The 14,771-nt window shown below is 41.6% G+C and overlaps 1 protein-coding gene across 1 annotated transcript; it reads left to right on the top strand.

Moving 5' to 3' along the window:
• Positions 1-12,826: 12,826 nt before the first annotated feature.
• LOC310853970 (uncharacterized protein) lies at positions 12,827-13,927 on the top strand (the record flags this gene model as incomplete). The annotated part of the gene is made up of 2 exons (XM_083758446.1): positions 12,827-13,634; positions 13,746-13,927. The coding sequence occupies 2 exons, from the start codon at positions 12,827-12,829 to the stop codon at positions 13,925-13,927; spliced, it is 990 nt and encodes a 329-aa protein (XP_083614572.1).
• Between the last annotated feature and the right edge of the window lie 844 nt (positions 13,928-14,771).

The raw sequence follows: 14,771 nt of genomic DNA, 5'->3' as shown, positions 1-14,771 counted from the left end.
GAGTAAAAGAAATATGCATTTTGGCACACTAGAAAGAAACGCCAGTCCTCGAGATGAAATATTGAGCACCACTGATACAGAAAACTGTCAGGATTTTGAAGACATTTTTTTTTAAATTTCGACATCAGGCCTAAATGGTTAAAACATTCTGAACGGGAACCCATTTTGGTGTCAGCATCATGTTATGCTTTAGCTATTTAAAAATAGCAGATCTACAAGCTCATATCGCGAGTGGCGCGATACGAGCTTGTAGTTCTGCTATTTTTTAAAAATCAAAGAACGACTGACATTTTTAGAATCTGATCTCAGGTCAGAATGGGTTCGTCAGACCAGTGTGTGTCCAGTGGAAACCTCGTATGAATCTGATCTCAGGTCAGAATGGGTTAAAACAGCAGCACCGCCACTCTCCCGAAAATGCTCTGGCATAAAGCAGCCTACTGTAGGTCTGATGGTCTGGACCAATTTATCTGAATGTCATGTTAAATCACTTACTTAATCAGGTGAAAGGTTAAGCACCCAACTTAGCCTATAATTATTATTTAATGTATTTATTTATTTTTAGCCTATAATTATAAGATAAAGAAAACTTTATTGTCCATTAAATTGACATAAAATGTCATCTTTGGCACACCGGCAGTCAGTTACAACAATAAAACATTACAAGAAATACACAGGTGCATTAAAATACTATATAAAATGCATTCACATTAACACAGCAACAGTGATCATGAGCAGTGGGGATTAGACTATGTTTGTAAATGTCCACAGCAGTTGGCAGTGCACAAAGTTTTGTAACCCTTCTTTTCAGCCAATTTTGCCCTAAGCCTCCTGCCCGATGGCAACAGGTCCAATTCAGAGTGAAGAGGATGGGTAGAATCATTGTAAATCTGAATTGCTTTTTTGGTTATGGATAATGTATACTGTATGTCCTGAAGTTGCAATTGTTTTTCTCCAACAATGTTGTTTTCGTCGACTAAAACTAAAGCTAATAATGTTCGTCGACTACCTTTTTCCACTGACGTAAACTAAATGGAAACTAAATGAAAACTATCTATGGTGACTAAAACTAAGACTAAATATACTGACAATTTCGTCAACGAATAAAAACTAGACTAAATGTTAGGAAGGGACTAGTGGACAAGAGATGCAGTACGTCATTTTACACTTGGTTGCATGGTGACAATAGCTGATCTACAAGCTCCGCTTGTAGATCGGCTATTTTCAGCAAGTGTCATTATGACGGCATCAAGGCCCGCCAAAATACATTTTAGTCGACTAAATCACCTGTAGATTTAGTCGACTAAAATCTCATGATATTTAGTCGACTAAAACTAGACTAACAATAAAACATTCCGGGTGACTAAAATGTGACTAAAACTAAATGAAAACTATTCAAGAGACTAAGGGCTGTATTTTAGCGTGTCTTAAGTACCAGGTCTTATTCCCTAACTTGAGTAAACTAAAGACCTGGAGGCGTGGTCAATGCTCTTTGGCCACTCAGACTCAGAATAGCCAAATGGCATTGATCACGCCTCCAGGTCTTTAGTTTACTCAAGTTAGGGAATAAGACCTGTTACTTAAGACACGCAAAATACAGCCCTAAGACTAAAACTAAAATAGAAATGTTCTGCCAAAAACAACACTGGTCTCCAATGATCTTACTTGCAAATATTGCAAATAGGCATGGGCTATGGACTGCCCACAGCCCTCCTAAGACTGAGTAGAATTTTATCATGAACATTAGAGAGAGGACCAATTATATGAAGATAGGTTGAAAAGTGGTGAAGTGGCCCTTTAGGCAGTGTGGAAACTCTTCATTCCCCTGTCATAATAAGAGACCTGCCATACCACTGCACTACCACCCCGCTTCCCGCTAGGTGGCAGCAGAGTATCTCTCATGACGGGGCAGTGGAAACATTGCATGATCATTGTAACGTCTTCTACTTTATCACTTTGCTTGATGAGAGCTGATATACCGGTCTGTATATTATTAATAATTAATTAAATTGATTGAAAACCACTGCTTTAGACACACCAGTGTCATGTTGAATGACCACTTTGAAACACTGAAGAACTGTGTCTGTGATAAAAATGTACACCAATAGCAGTCTAATAATAATAATCTTATATTAATATCAATACTATGAATTATTAAATAATATTATAAGAATGTGTTTCCATTGTCTAAACAGAGTCAAGAGTGTGCTGCTGGTATTGTTAATGTAACACCACGTGACATGTGTCAATTAAACACTATAGTTATTATTTAAAGTTTTTTCTTACATTATGGCTTTCCTTAATTCTCTTCTGTATGCTTTTATGGAGAACCTCACCCAAGTTCAGTTGTTCAGACGACTGAAAGCCCAATATGCCTCACACAATATAGCCTAATATAGGCATAAATCTACTTAATTAATGTCATAAGTCCCTTCATTTATGGATATATAAAAAAGTTATAAACTCAATGTGTTAATCTTAACGAGCTGGCCTCGTGCATGTTGGTGGTGTGCATGTGTTTGTTGCGCAGTTACAAATTTGGCTCGCTGTTGTGCTGTTGTTCTCCATTCGTCGAGTGCTTTATGTTAAAATGGAGAAAACATTTACAATTAAAAGTTATCTTTTTTTAATAACTCACCCTCCTCTGCTCGCACGGTGTGTTTTCCCGCTTCATCCCCCCTCTTCTCTTCTCTTCTCTTCTCTTCTCTTCTCTTCTCTTCTCTTCTCTTCTCCTCCTGCAACATCAAACAAATAAACAACTTCACCGAAGGAAAGTGACGAGACGCGCGAGACGAAAACATCAGAGCTACAAGCCTACAGCGCGCAGCGCATACAACGCTGTGAGGGCTTGCATGTCTGTGTTTATTAGGCGCGCAGCCTGAAAAACCTCGCGAGTTTTAATATCTTTGTAAAAAAAAAAGGGGGGAAATAGGCCTAATTACAAACCACGTCCACCTTGCCATAAAAGTAAAACGATGTAATAGTTATTATAAATGTTTGTATCTTGTTCTATCCCTCCCAAAGTACACTATTGCGATGCACTTCACTATATATTAATTCATGAACCATGAATGATGTAATTGTATTGGGTCCCAGAGGGGCACTAATAAAGTGTTGCCACAGAGATATGTCACTGTTCACTTTGTGGGCCACTTAACAAACAATTATGTTGTACATGGCTAGCCAAAAATATAGGTTCTTGAAATGTAAAACCCACAAACGGGTTACCGTCCTAAAAGAGTTGGGCTTAATGTGTTCAATAGGCCACAAAACATTCAATAGGCCACAAAACATTTAAAATTAAAAGTTATCTTTTTATCCTCCTCTGCTCCACGGTGTGTGTTTGTAAAAAACTACTGAAATGAATGTCACAAGTCCCTTCATTTATGGACATATAAAAGTTGCATGGTGGTGGTGTGTGTTTGTTGCGCAGTTACAATTAAATTTGGCTCGCTGTTGTTCTCCATTCGTCGAGTGCTTTATGTTAATAAATAATAATAATAATATTATATAATAATAATAACTCACGTGTTTAATATCTGCTCCTCTGCTCGCACGGTGTGTTTTCCCCCCTCTCCTCCTCCCGCATGCTCTCAGCATCAAACAAACAACGTGACTGAAGAAAAGTGGTGATGGTGGCGGCGCGCGAGACGAAAACATCAGAGCTACAAGCCTACAGCGCGCAGCGCATACAACGCTGCGAGGGCTTGCATGTCTGTGCTTTTTAGGCGCGCAGCCTGAAAACCTCGCGAGCTTTACTATTGTCGCGTATGTGGTCAGGTTGAACTGACACACGTCAATCAAGGGCAATACAATGCAGCTGCGATACAGGACCTAAGAGCACCTAGCACAAGGCAGAGTGGTCTGCCACATAAAGTAGTCCCTGGAGAAGCAATGCACTACAAATATCTTTGTAGATGAAAAAGGAAAAAAAAAACGATGTATTTAATAGAATAATTATTTTAACTCTTTCAGAAATGCTGCAGCTTCCTTGCTATTTGTTTGTTTTATTGTGTAGGCCTATAGGTCTACATTTATCATAGGCCTACTGCCTACATTTATTTCTATGCAATATTTAGGTCTATAATATTCATGACAAAAGCTTGCAGCTAAAGTTTAAAACTCAATCTTTTCTGATGTAATAGTTATTATAAATGTTTGTAAAAAAAATTCTATCCCTCCCAAAGTACACTATTGCGATGTACTTCACTATATTAATTCATGAACCATGTATGTAATTTGATTGGGTCCCAGAGGGGCACTAATAAAGTGTTGACACATTCACACAGAGATGTGGTCCTTGTAGGTGCCAATTGTCAATGTTTTTATGTTACCCATTCTGACCTGAGATCAGATTCATACGAGGTTTCCACTGGACACACTGGTCTGATTAACCCATTCTGACCTGAGATCAGATTAAAAAAATGTCAGTCGTTCTTCGATTTTTTTCAAAAATAGCAGACCTACAAGCTATGAGCTTGTAGATCTGCTATTTTTCAATAGCTAAAGCATAACATGATGCTAACACCAAAATGGGTCCCCCACCCAGAATGGGTTGAGTGAATTCATGAGTAAGATTAAGAATTAGTTTGGTAAAAAAAAAAAAAAAGGGTAAAAAGCTATGCTGGTTATTTGATTGCATCTCATGAGTGTCATGTGTGTTTAAAAAGGTCTAGCTGACCTGACCTGAGTGTGACCTAATTGTCCTTTGAAGTTAATGGGAGCCAATTTGGACCAGTTTGAGGCACCTGTGTGTATTTCTGTTTGATGTCACAGTCTTGTAGTCAGATGGAGTCAGACATAGAAGGAAGCAACACAGTTTTTTGACCATACATTGGACTCTGTAACTGTACTGTTGGTGTTTTTTCCCGAGTAAACCTTTTTTAAGAAAAGTTATTTTTGTCTTGTCGTTTGCGTACAACTACTTGTTGTGTTTTCATGAGGTCTACTCCACCAAGTGGAACATTTAGACGGAGTGCCACTACAGTCCTCATAAGTTACTCTCTCTACACCAGGGGTGGGCAACTGGCGGCCCGGGGGCCACATGCGGCCCCCAGCTTCACCTAATGCGGCCCTCAGGTTAATATCAGAATACTGATATAGTATTGAGTTCAGCTGTTGCAATTCCAAACATGCAAACATGACCTGCTTTAATTATACTTAATGACTAGAATTAAATGACTAGTACTTAACGATTAGTATTGTTGTATTGTCTTTTTGTGTACAATTTGTATTTAGTTCATAAAGTTATCATAACTCAAACTAAATCCATTTGAAAATCAATAAAAAGGTGACTTTTCAGAAAAAAGTATTTCAATTCAAAAATAGATGATCTACAAGCTCAAAACGTGTCGCAGCACGACGCGTTTTGAGCTTGTAGATCGGCTATTTTTGCTACGACAGTAATATGCAATGCGGCCCCTCTGGCGTGAGTGTGGAAATATAGTGGCTCTCTCCATCGTCAAAGTTGCCCAACCCCTGCTCTACACAGATACAATGTCACTGTTCACTTTGTGGGACACTTTACCAAACAATTATGTTGTACTGTACATGGCTAGCCAAAAATATAGGTTCTTGAAATGCAAACATCCCCAAAAGGGTTACCGTCCTAAAAGAGTTAGGCTTAAGGTGTGATTGGTATTTTTTTTTTTTACTTTTATGTTTTTCAATGTATTTATTACAATATACGATACAGCCTGAGGGGCTGACAGACAACCAAATAAAGACATGGACCTATAAGTCTCAGCAACACAATCAATACTAGTAAACAAAGGAGGACAACTGGACAAGCAAAATAATTGACACTAATTAGCCCCCGGACCCTTGAAAAGCTAGTTTCAGTCATTCTCAACCAGCTTGACATGCATTAGGGCCGATTCATACTCCTATTTTACCGCTGTTTCGGCGCTGTAGTGCCGAAATGATTTTGGCTCGTCAGAAATTTTCAGTAGCACCGAAGAGCCGACTTTAGGACGGTACCCGCCCCCCCAGAACCTCAAATGACGTCAAATTGTAGGCTCTACAGAGCCGAACCGACTTTTATTCGGCTCTAAAATAGGAGTATGAATCGGCCCTTAGCCTACGGACCCCCTAATGGCATTTTTTTCCCTAACTCTGGGACGATGGGACCCCCAGTTTATAATCAATGTTAATTTAACTCTGAGAGTGTACAAATGGACCCGGCCGTTAGGGTCCATTTGGTTCCATTTGTACGCCATCTGAGTTACAAGACCCCACAAGGGTCCATTTGGTTCCTAACTATCATTTAGCTGGTCCCCCTTGAAAGGGAGGGAGGGAGGCTGTCATTACAAGCCATTAGCATAGAGAAGAAATCTTTCCCACTTCAGTGGAACTGGTCTGTTGATCTGTTGTTCATTCATCATCATGGAACTGGTCTATTGATCTGTTGTTCAGGATGTGTTTTATTTTGTAGTGATTCAGTTATCTCCACCTGTGTCTGGTTGTCCCTAGAGCCAATCCCTGTGCTGATTGACAGCTGTGTTCACCTGTGTCTGGTTATCCCTGTGTCTATATAAGCCCAGTTCTTTGTGTTCTCTGTTTGCCACTTCTCTAATGTCCTGCTGCAGCTCTGTTCTGTTCTCCGGGTGTTTCCAGCATTCTCCTGCAAAGTTTTATTCTCCTATGTGGGGGGATAACATCTTTGTTTCCAATTCCTGCCATCGCTCAGACATATATATATTTTTAATTTATATTATTTCACAATTTAATATTTAGAAAATCTCTTTGGAAAGAAGTCCTGGCCTGTACAGTATGTGTGCAGACAGTGAGTGGTCCAAACAGCCCTTCATTACTTAATTACAAAGGTTCATCCATGCAGTCTTATACTGTACAAAGGTTCATCCATGCAGTCTAATACTGTACAAAGGTTCATCCATGCAGTCTTATACTGTACAAAGGTTCATCCATGCAGTCTTATACTGTACAAAGGTTCATCCATGCAGTCTTATACTGTACAAAGGTTCATCCATGCAGTCTTATACTGTACAAAGGTTCATCCATGCAGTCTTATACTGTACAAAGGTTCATCCATGCAGTCTTATACTGTACAAAGGTTCATCCATGCAGTCTTATACTGTACAAAGGTTCAAATGTGATAGAGATGGCTATATCTTGCGCCACTCCTTATCCCATATCCCTATTTGCCTTTTTTTTTTTAACTATTTTGAAAATAAATTTAAAATAGTTCAACTAGCCGATCTACAAACACGTTGTGAGTTTGTAGATCGGCTATTTGAACTATTTTAAAAGGTTGTTTTTTTTAATAGTAAAATATGGTAAATAAGTTTAGGGATACGGGTTAAGGGGTGGCGCAAGCCAGTATTGTTTACAGATGCTGAGATCACAGTCACTGCAAGGTCCAATATGTTTAAAAAAAAAACATTCACAAAGAGAGACTCGGGGTAGAACCGCTGCTCCTTCGCCTGGAGAGGAGTCAGCTGAGGTGGTTCGGGCATCTGGTTAGGATGCCTCTCGGGCGTCTCCCTAGGGAGGCCCCGGGGTCCCACTTGGAGGAGACCCCGGGGCAGACCAAGGATCACGTCCCACTTGGAGGAGACCCCGGGGCAGACCAAGGATCACGTCCCACTGGGAGGAGACCCCGGGGTAGACCAAGGCGCAGTTGGAGGCAGGGAACCTCCTGTCAAAATTAACTACTCTACAAGCTCATCACGCTGTTGTATAGAATTTAAATCCTCTCTGCCGGCTATGATGACGTATTTCGAGATTTCCTGTTGCCTTATATGGTGTAGAATGGGCGTGGATGTTCCAACTAACCAGGCGACACCAGGCGAATCGCTTGGAAAAAATGCGGAAAGGATACACTCAGCGATCCGCACAAATGAAGTGATTACACCAGCTTCTCTGAATAACACGTCATCTCAACGTAGCTTGATCGGACGGATAAATACGATATCTTTTTCCGCCACCGTTACACTCTGGCGCATTTCGTTTTTGAAGAATCAGGACCAATTTGTGTACTGGTCCCATAGTGATGCCGTTCTCGCTCCTCTACCACTGAGGCCCTACTCCTGCTATCTGTAGACAACACAGTGGCTGGGTTATGTTTACACCCTAAAATGGGACGTATCAGGGCTATTATCTCTGTGCCGTAGCAGTTGCCCTAGCCTCGACGACCGTACAGGTGTATGCGGCTCAACTTACTGTATGTAATTTAGATAGCATGTTACAGTATGTAGAAATAGCACTCTATAGTGTATACGCATAGTTTCATTATATAGATATTCCACTGTTATAGGTTCTTAGCTTACCTATGATTCATGATTCCTACATTGTTTCTGAGAGAGCCATTACCATTCAAGCTTTTCATAGCATGTACAGGTGACAAAAACAAGGCCGGGGAAGTGAAACAAAAAACAAATTAAGTGTGCAGAAACAGACTCTAATTTCAAGGCTATCCGCTATCCGTTTCAAATCTATCTTGCTGGTATCATTCAGATGTTCCTCTAATGTATCTGAGTGATCGTTTTCCATCGCCCTCATTTATCTTTGTCACATCGTTCCAACTGGGTTCCAGTTCATCTTGAAAACATGACGCCAAACTGTAATCTCCCTGTCTGTGCGCACGCACAGGAAGCCATTAATATCCCCCGGCCCTCTTCATTTCCTCACGGTGGAGTCATGTTTTTCTGTGGTATCGATTGTGCCGGGGGCACGCCTCATTAATGGCCTCGCTCAAGATGAAGTCAGCTGCCGATGGATGAGAGAGAGAGAGAGCGCTGTTTACTCTGCACCAACCACATCGTGACGGACAACGCAGGGAACTGGATTATACACTAATCTGATTAGTAACGACAATGATGATACTGCTGTGTGTTTTTAGAGCTAGAGTAAAGTAAACTAAACAGGTAACGGTAACATTAACAGAAGGATACTTTTATGCTTCGATTTGCAAAGGGCTTCTCAATTTCTAGGTTAACAGTGATGACTCATTTAACCCAATAAAACAGGGAAAGCATCTGTCCCATTTTCCCATTTGCTACTTAAAAATCACACCCGTATGAACTGAGTGGTGCAACTCCCCTCTCCTCTCTCTCTCTCTCTCTCTCTCTCTCTCTCTCTGCACCACTCAAAAATAGGAGCTATACAAGTACAGCCGCTATTTTGGAACGCTTCTGAAAAATCCTGAAAGTGTGAGAACTGCTGCTCTGGAAGGCATTTGCAGAACCTACATCAGGTCTTACGACTCCAAACCCACTTGTTTTGTATTTTTTATATATATTTGGTTTCTTCCGCCGTAGCCTGAAAACCCACCTTTTCAGACTCCATCATGGCCCATAGCACTTACCCTAACCCCTTAGATAGCATTTCTGTTGGCTTAGATAGCATTTGACACAGACTTATAGCATCATTAGCATGTTATGTAGACAGCACTATAATTGTATTGTATATAGTCATAGCACGCCATAGTACATATGTATAGCATAGTAGTAAATATGTATAGTTTATATGTATAGTGTATGTATAGTTTCATTATATAGATATTCCACTGTTACTTTCTTAGCTTACGCATGTTTCATGATAAATGCTTTTATGTGATGTATTCCCATGCTTTTGTTCTTGCTTAAATGTAAATCGCTCTGGATTAAGAGCGTCTGCTAAATGCCTAAATTGTAAATTGTAAATTTCAGTTATTGTGGATGTCATAAATGTACAATTTGGAGTTTTTTTTTCGTTTTACATTGTATTTCAGACATTTATATTTTTTTACATGAATGTTGAGTACTGGTGTTGTTGTTGTTGGTTTGTCCTGTATCTGTCTTGTATCTGTTGTCTGTCCTGTCTTATGTTAAAAAACAAAAACTTAAATAAAAATACTTGAATAAAGGTCTTAAGACTCCAGATTATTATTTTTCTTACAGAGTACTAAAGAGCTCCTCTATTTGTCCTCCGGCGACTACTCATGATATGACCTTCATGCAGGGCGATGCTGGCTCACAGGAAAACTCCAGAGAAGCAAACACGCAACCCCACACACATTTGAAGAATGTGTGTGTGTGTGTGTGTGTGTGTGTGCACGCGCACACGGAAACACACACACACACACACACACACACACACACACACACACACACACACACACACACACACACACACACACACACACACTGATGCATAACAGCTTTTGATCTATAAAGTGACGTTTGAGTGTGGCACTCATATTTCGTCACTGTCAGGCAGAAGACTCTTATCCCCCCTGGCCTCCCTGGATTTTAACTTTCGGTGTGTGTTCTTTTGGTAAATTAACTCCCTACTGCACTACAGCTTCACACACAAAAGTGTCAAAAGTAGCAGATCCACAAGCTCCACAATTCAAATGTAAAAAAAATGGCACGAGTAGCAGATTCATACATATCAGCTTTTTTTATCCTTAAAAGTAAGTGTTTTCAAAAACTAAGGGCCTATATCTCTGCATCGCCCCGCTCCCATTGGGCTACCAAGATGGCGGCAGCACCAGGAGGGGGTGGGGCGGACGGGGGCGGGAAGTAATAATATATCGTTTCTGGGGCACTCTCTAAAGACTTTCGTTTGACAGAAGCGCTAAAACGGCATCGCAAGGTCGCTGGGATTTTTTTATTGAGCTCCTAAAACATGGATGTTTTGTATGATCACCTCAATCTGAGCATCCATTCTGAGTAAAACGCTGCTAAAGGTCGTCGCTAAAGATATGGACGGAGGGGAAAATATTGAATGACGTCACAACGCGGAAGCAAAGCGCTGCCCTGTGACAGCCCGTCGCCAATAACTGGTAAATATAACATTTGCGATGCTGGATCGCATTATAACACTAAGGGTGCGTCCGATCACGTGACTATTACTTTAATCCGTCCAAACACGCCCTTAGCTCCGCCACCAGGTGGAACCAATGCAACTTGTAAGGCAGCATCCCTCGACACGCCTTACTTACTAAATACTGCTATTTTAGACATTAAAGCGCAAATAACATGCATTTTAAAACGGCTTTTAATATTTAATATCATATTGTCTATGTCCCTCAAACTTATTTCTAATGGTTTGAGCCTCAATCACCACTCTGATAGAACCAGTCCTTGTCATTTCTTTATGGACTTTGAAAGCAGTTTTAGCTGCAGCACTATGCCTATTGGGTCAGTTTTGGCACAGGACTGGAAGCACTTTGGCACCATCAAGTGGTTTGGAGAATAAATTACATTCATTTGAAAAAGCAGGATGTGGAGACGACATCACATATGGCTCTAGGCTGGGCCGGCCGTGGATAGTTGGCACAGACGGACAGCCAATGAAACGAAGCCTTGCCTTTGTTGCCAGGCAGTTTTGCCATATTTTTCACCCAATCAGAATTTTTCACTTTTCTTTCACCCGATGTAGGGTCTGATCAGTAGATTTTACTCTAGGGAGTATGCATAGAAGGTTTTACTCTAGGGAGTAGGCATACAAGGTTTTACTCTAGGGAGTATGCATACAAGGTTTTACTCTAGGGAGTATGCCTACAAGGTTTTACTCTAGGGAGTAGGCATACAAGGTTTTACTCTAGGGAGTAGGCCTACAAGGTTTTACTCTAGGGAGTATGCATACAAGGTTTTACTCTAGGGAGTATGCATACAAGGTTTTACTCTAGGGAGTATGCATACAAGGTTTTACTCTAGGGAGTATGCATACAAGTGGTGGATCCCAATTCAGGGGGTTCACCCTACAAGGTGCGGTACTAGGTAGAATAGGGTAGGGCACTACCCTGTGAAGGTGGCATAGGCCACACACTCTGGGGATGTCTGTGTAATGGGACAGCGTTCACTTGAGAGCCGAGTGGAGCTGGGCGGAGCCAAGCGGAGCTGAGCGTTCCCGACTGGCAGCCATTACTGTTGTCACCGCAGTGTTTTTAAGACCCATTAAAAGTACGGAATTTACTTTCAATTATTTTAGGGGAGTATTTAGTTGTTTAAACTTCATATATGTGCTAAATTAATCATAAAACGGCCTATTTAAAAAATATCCCACAACGATGTCGGAGAATTCAGAGAACCGTGTTGTCTCGCCTTGGGGACGGCCAGCAAGAGATGTACCCGTGTGTGGCTCATAGTGCGGCGGCACTGATCATCAGTGCCGCCGCGCTATGAGCTTGTAGATCTTCTTGATTCTTCTTCTGTATATTATATATAAATATAAATTCCCGCTTCTATATTCCCGCGTCAGTGACGTCTCCTATAGACCTATTTGTCCCTCGTTTTGCTTGCCAGTTGCCAATATGGATTTAGAAATAGTTTTATTATATTTTATTCTTTATTTGCTGTTGGAAGAGTTGGAGATGCAACAGCGCCCTCGTCGGCGCGTGTTTTATCTCAAGCTGGGAAGGACAAATGATGGACAAGTAAGTTCATGGTTAATTTGTGTATGCCTATACCTTTACAGCCAGCTAACAGCTAGTTAGTTTTCATATAGGCTAAGTTTATTGCTATAATGTCATTTAACTTTGACAATTTAGGTCTACTTTTACATTTAAAACAAATAGGCCTATATAGCCTACTGTAAAGTGAGTATAAACTGTTAATTCAACTGAGAGAAATTAATTCATCAGAATGCTTAATCTTAATCAGTTAATCACATTTGCATTTACATGAATGAAAAGGTTAAACCAGGACAACTCTCAGCTCCAAATGGATAGGCTACATTTATCACAATATTATTTTACTGTGTAATCTAACACAAATCTTACAAATGCTGTCACTCAGTTATTTAAAACTGGTTGAGTATAAGACCGACCAACCTAATTCTTCTCACTCTTTCTCAGCCAAGAGGCCCATACTGCAGGGTCAACATGCATGTCCCTGTCCTGGTCAGGTTCTTGGTGTGGACACGGCCTGATTTTCGTCTGTTTCTCTACTGGCTGGCAAGTGGAGCATCATACAGGCTGGTATCAGACGCCTTCCATATGCCTCGTTCCACTGTCCACCGTGTTGTCCACAGGGTCACAAGGGAGGTGGTGGCCAAACGCCACAGGGTCATCCACTTCCCAAGTACCCCTCAAGACCTGGAGGAAGTGACCCGTGGGTTTGCAAGGCTGGCTAGACACGCTGCTTTCGGAAGAGCAGCTGGAGCAATCGACGGTTGCCATGTCCGTATCACAGCACCAAACGGCCCCGATCATCAGTGCTACCAGAACAGGAAACTGTTTGCCTCCATCATCCTGCAGGCAGTCTGTGATCATCGGGTCCGTTTCATTGACACCTACGTGGGCTGGCCTGGGTCGGTGCATGACGCCAGAGTGCTCCGCTACAGCCCACTCTACTGGCAAGGGAATCTACCCTCCTCCAGAGCACTTCATCCTCGCAGATGGAGGGTACCCATGCCTCCAACACCCACCCCCTCTTATCACTCCCAGGAGGAAACTACTCCTCCAGAGCACTTCATCCTGGCAGATGGAGGGTACCCATGCCTCCAACACCCACTCCCTCTCATCACTCCCTACAGACGGCCAATACCTTGTGATGCCGCCCAGCGCTTCAACCACTATCATTCCAGGGCACGCGGCATTATCAAGTGTGCCTTTGGAATGATGAAGACCAGGTGGCGTTCCATCTTCCTGCATGCACAGGAGGTGCACCACACCTTTGTACCCTATGTAAGTAATCACTGAACAGCCTATAGAGTTCCTACACCAGTCAACTAAATATATAGGCTTAATGTGGTTAAGAAGACTTTTTCAGTAAAAAAAAACCCCCGCCATATGATTTCAGTCCTCCACAATATCTGCCTGGATGCAGGGGATATTGTGGCCCCAGATGACGAGCAGGTGGAGGATGAGGGAGAGGATGAGGGGGAGAGAGCGTTGGAGGCAGTCAGCGGTGATCTGTGGCGCGCCCAGCTGACTGAGGAGTTGTCTGGCCTGGAGGAGGTGCCCAATGACCACGACTATTAACAGGCAAGTCGAACAGATGTACCGTATATCTACTGATTCCCATTTACTTCAAAAGGTTTTTAATATTTACCTTAGGAAACATTTGTAATGTTTTCTATTCTTGCCTCTTTAAAAAAAAACATCCAGTGACATGGCAGCCGTCGATTGAGTCAGCCTTGCAAACCCACCTGAACAATGCGGTGTGGAAAACACACCCTGAAGACCACCCCAGATGCCCAACTTGCTAGCCAGAGGACAAACACCAGGGTCTTCATTGCATCCCATCTGTTTCACCGTTCCTGGTTGAGAACAACACCGACAGGGACTCCCAGTTTAGCACAGAAAAAAGACTGTCCCCACATCATTAAGAAAAACCTGTCCAGGACCCCCATTTTAGTTTTAGTCTTCTCTTGAAACATTTTCATTTAGTTTTAGTCACATTTTAGTCACCTGGACTGTTTGCGTTTAGTCTAGTTTTAGTTTACTGAATATCATAAGACTTATGTCGACTAAATCTACAGTTGATTTAGTAGACTAAAATGTGTTTTGGCAGGCCTTGAGGCCGTCGTAATGACTGATTTTACACTTGCTAAAAATAGCAGATCTACGAGCTTGTAGATCTGCTATTTTCAGCGTGCAACCAAGTGTAAAATGACTTATACTGGATCTCTTCTACACTAGTCCCTTCCTAACATTTTAGTCTAGTTTTTATTTGTTCATCATAGCTTAGTATTTTTTTAGTTTCCATTTAGTTTTCGTCAGTGGAATAAGGTAGTCGACGAACATTTTTCATCGTAGTTTTAGTCGACGAAAACCACATCTGAGGCCGGTTCTGAAAAAAATGTTTTCAGGAAAAACCTGTTTG

Source organism: Protomyctophum parallelum (genome assembly GCF_964188405.1).
Source record: "Protomyctophum parallelum genome assembly, chromosome: 23".
Classification (NCBI taxonomy): domain Eukaryota; kingdom Metazoa; phylum Chordata; class Actinopteri; order Myctophiformes; family Myctophidae; genus Protomyctophum; species Protomyctophum parallelum.
The sequence above is the reverse complement of the archived record's forward strand: the minus strand, read 5'-3'. Positions and strand labels throughout refer to the sequence as shown.